This window comes from Nicotiana tomentosiformis, chromosome 5 (assembly GCF_000390325.3).
Source record: "Nicotiana tomentosiformis chromosome 5, ASM39032v3, whole genome shotgun sequence".
Taxonomy (NCBI): domain Eukaryota; kingdom Viridiplantae; phylum Streptophyta; class Magnoliopsida; order Solanales; family Solanaceae; genus Nicotiana; species Nicotiana tomentosiformis.
The window spans coordinates 29623534-29625161 of NC_090816.1; the positions used below are offsets into that span (position 1 = coordinate 29623534).

Consider the following 1628-nt stretch of genomic DNA (forward strand, 5'->3'; position numbering starts at 1 on the left):
ATTTTTATCTGAATCGGCTTCAACATGTCCAATTGCCTAAACTTTTGGAACAACTTGGCATATGATTCTCCAATAGGAGTGAAAGACTTTTCTTTTTATTGCTGCCTTTTCAGTTTGTACTCAGGCTTCAGTTGGAACCTCTTGCGGGTAGATGATTGATATGCTTGTAGAGGTGGGTAAGACATTTATGGAGGTGGTGTAGGCGATTACGGGTCTGGTGGATGTGGAGCATATGGTGGTGCATTGGGGATAGAGTACTGGGAGGGTGAGGTATGACTTTGGGGATTTTGTATAGGAAAGTAGCATTGGGGAGGATTATCTGGAGCACGAGGATGTTCATGGGGTCGGTATTGAGGCTGAAAGCATTGAGCAGGAACGCCTACTTGGACTTGTCGTTGGCGGGGCTCAACAATATCTTTTCTATTTCTCTTTCTTCCCTCCAAACTTACTGAGATGTTCTAAATGTCTTCTGTAGTATCTTTCAATGCAAAATAGCTCATGATTTTTCCTGACTTGATCCCTTCTTCTACCATCTCCCCTATTTTTACCAGATCATTGAAAGACTTACCTAAAGCCGGGATCAAATGACTAAAGTAGGTGGGTCTCTAAGCTTGTAGGAAAAGCTTAACCATTTCTTCTTCATCAATCAAGGGACTGACCCGAGCAACTTGTTCCCTCCGTCTGAGCCCAAACTCCCTAAAACTTTCCTCAGGTTTCTTTTCCATCTTAGATAGGGAGGAACGGTCTGGGATAATGTCTATATTGTACTGAAAGTGCCAAACAAAATCTTGAGCCATGCCATCCCAGGCATACCACTTACTCACATCTTGACGAGTATACTATTCCAAGGCTGCCCCACTCAAACTCTCACTGAAATACGCCATCAACAACTTATCTTTCCCGCCAACACTTCTCATTTCACTGCAATAACCCCTTAGGTGGACCACTGGATCTCCACGCCCATCATACAAGTTAAACTTTGGAATTTTAAACCTCGCGGGCAGATGAACATCGGGGAACATACACAAGTTATTGTAAGACATGTTAGTCTGATTTCCTATCTCTTGCATGTTCTTTAAGGACTGTTCTATGCCCTTCATCTTTCTGGATATCTCATCCTGCCCTTCTTTTCCTGCAGACTTTTTATTTTCAACATAAGTCTCATTCTGAGGGTTACGATTATACGAGTCTGGGACCTGGTGGACCGCTTCTGAGGGGTAGTATTGGGCATCATGAGGTTTGAACTAGTGTTCACTGTTGGACTCGAGGAGAGGTTGTTGAGAATTTGTGATGGTGGGAATAGTGGACATGACAGGAGGGCTATTTTTGGGAAATGTAGTTGGAGGACGAACAATGGAGCTACTAGGGAGGTTAAGAAAGCTATGATAAGTGGGAAAATCTGGAGAATATGGTGGATCATCTGACAATATGGTCGGGGCTTGGGTGAGGGTAGCATCTAGGAAGCTAGGTGGTGGCGGGGGTGGTGCCTTCCCGGTCATCCAAGCCTGATACATATCCGCCATGTGTTGTCTTAAAATCCTTACCTCTTCAACCAACCCAGTGTCTTGTTCAACCAATTGCTTTGGGGCACCAGTATCAACCAACTTAATTTCGTTGTCGTCTGCCAT

General features: G+C 44.2%; 1 protein-coding gene across 1 annotated transcript; it reads right to left on the reverse strand.

The window, feature by feature from the left end:
• Positions 1-839: 839 nt before the first annotated feature.
• LOC138892098 (uncharacterized) lies at positions 840-1628 on the reverse strand. Its single transcript, XM_070175792.1, has 2 exons — positions 1256-1628; positions 840-1132 (listed from the first exon to the last, which is right to left on the reverse strand). Exons 1-2 carry the CDS (start codon positions 1626-1628, stop codon positions 840-842), a joined length of 666 nt encoding a protein of 221 aa, XP_070031893.1.

Bases quoted from the DNA above. Each gene is read 5' to 3' on its own strand.
- LOC138892098 (XM_070175792.1), bottom strand. From the start codon at position 1,628: ATGGCAGACGACAACGAAATTAAGTTGGTTGATACTGGTGCCCCAAAG. The intron at 1,133-1,255 runs GTGAACACTAGT...AAAAGTCTGCAG, and splicing joins ACCTCTCCTCGAGTCCAACA to GAAAAGAAGGGCAGGATGAG.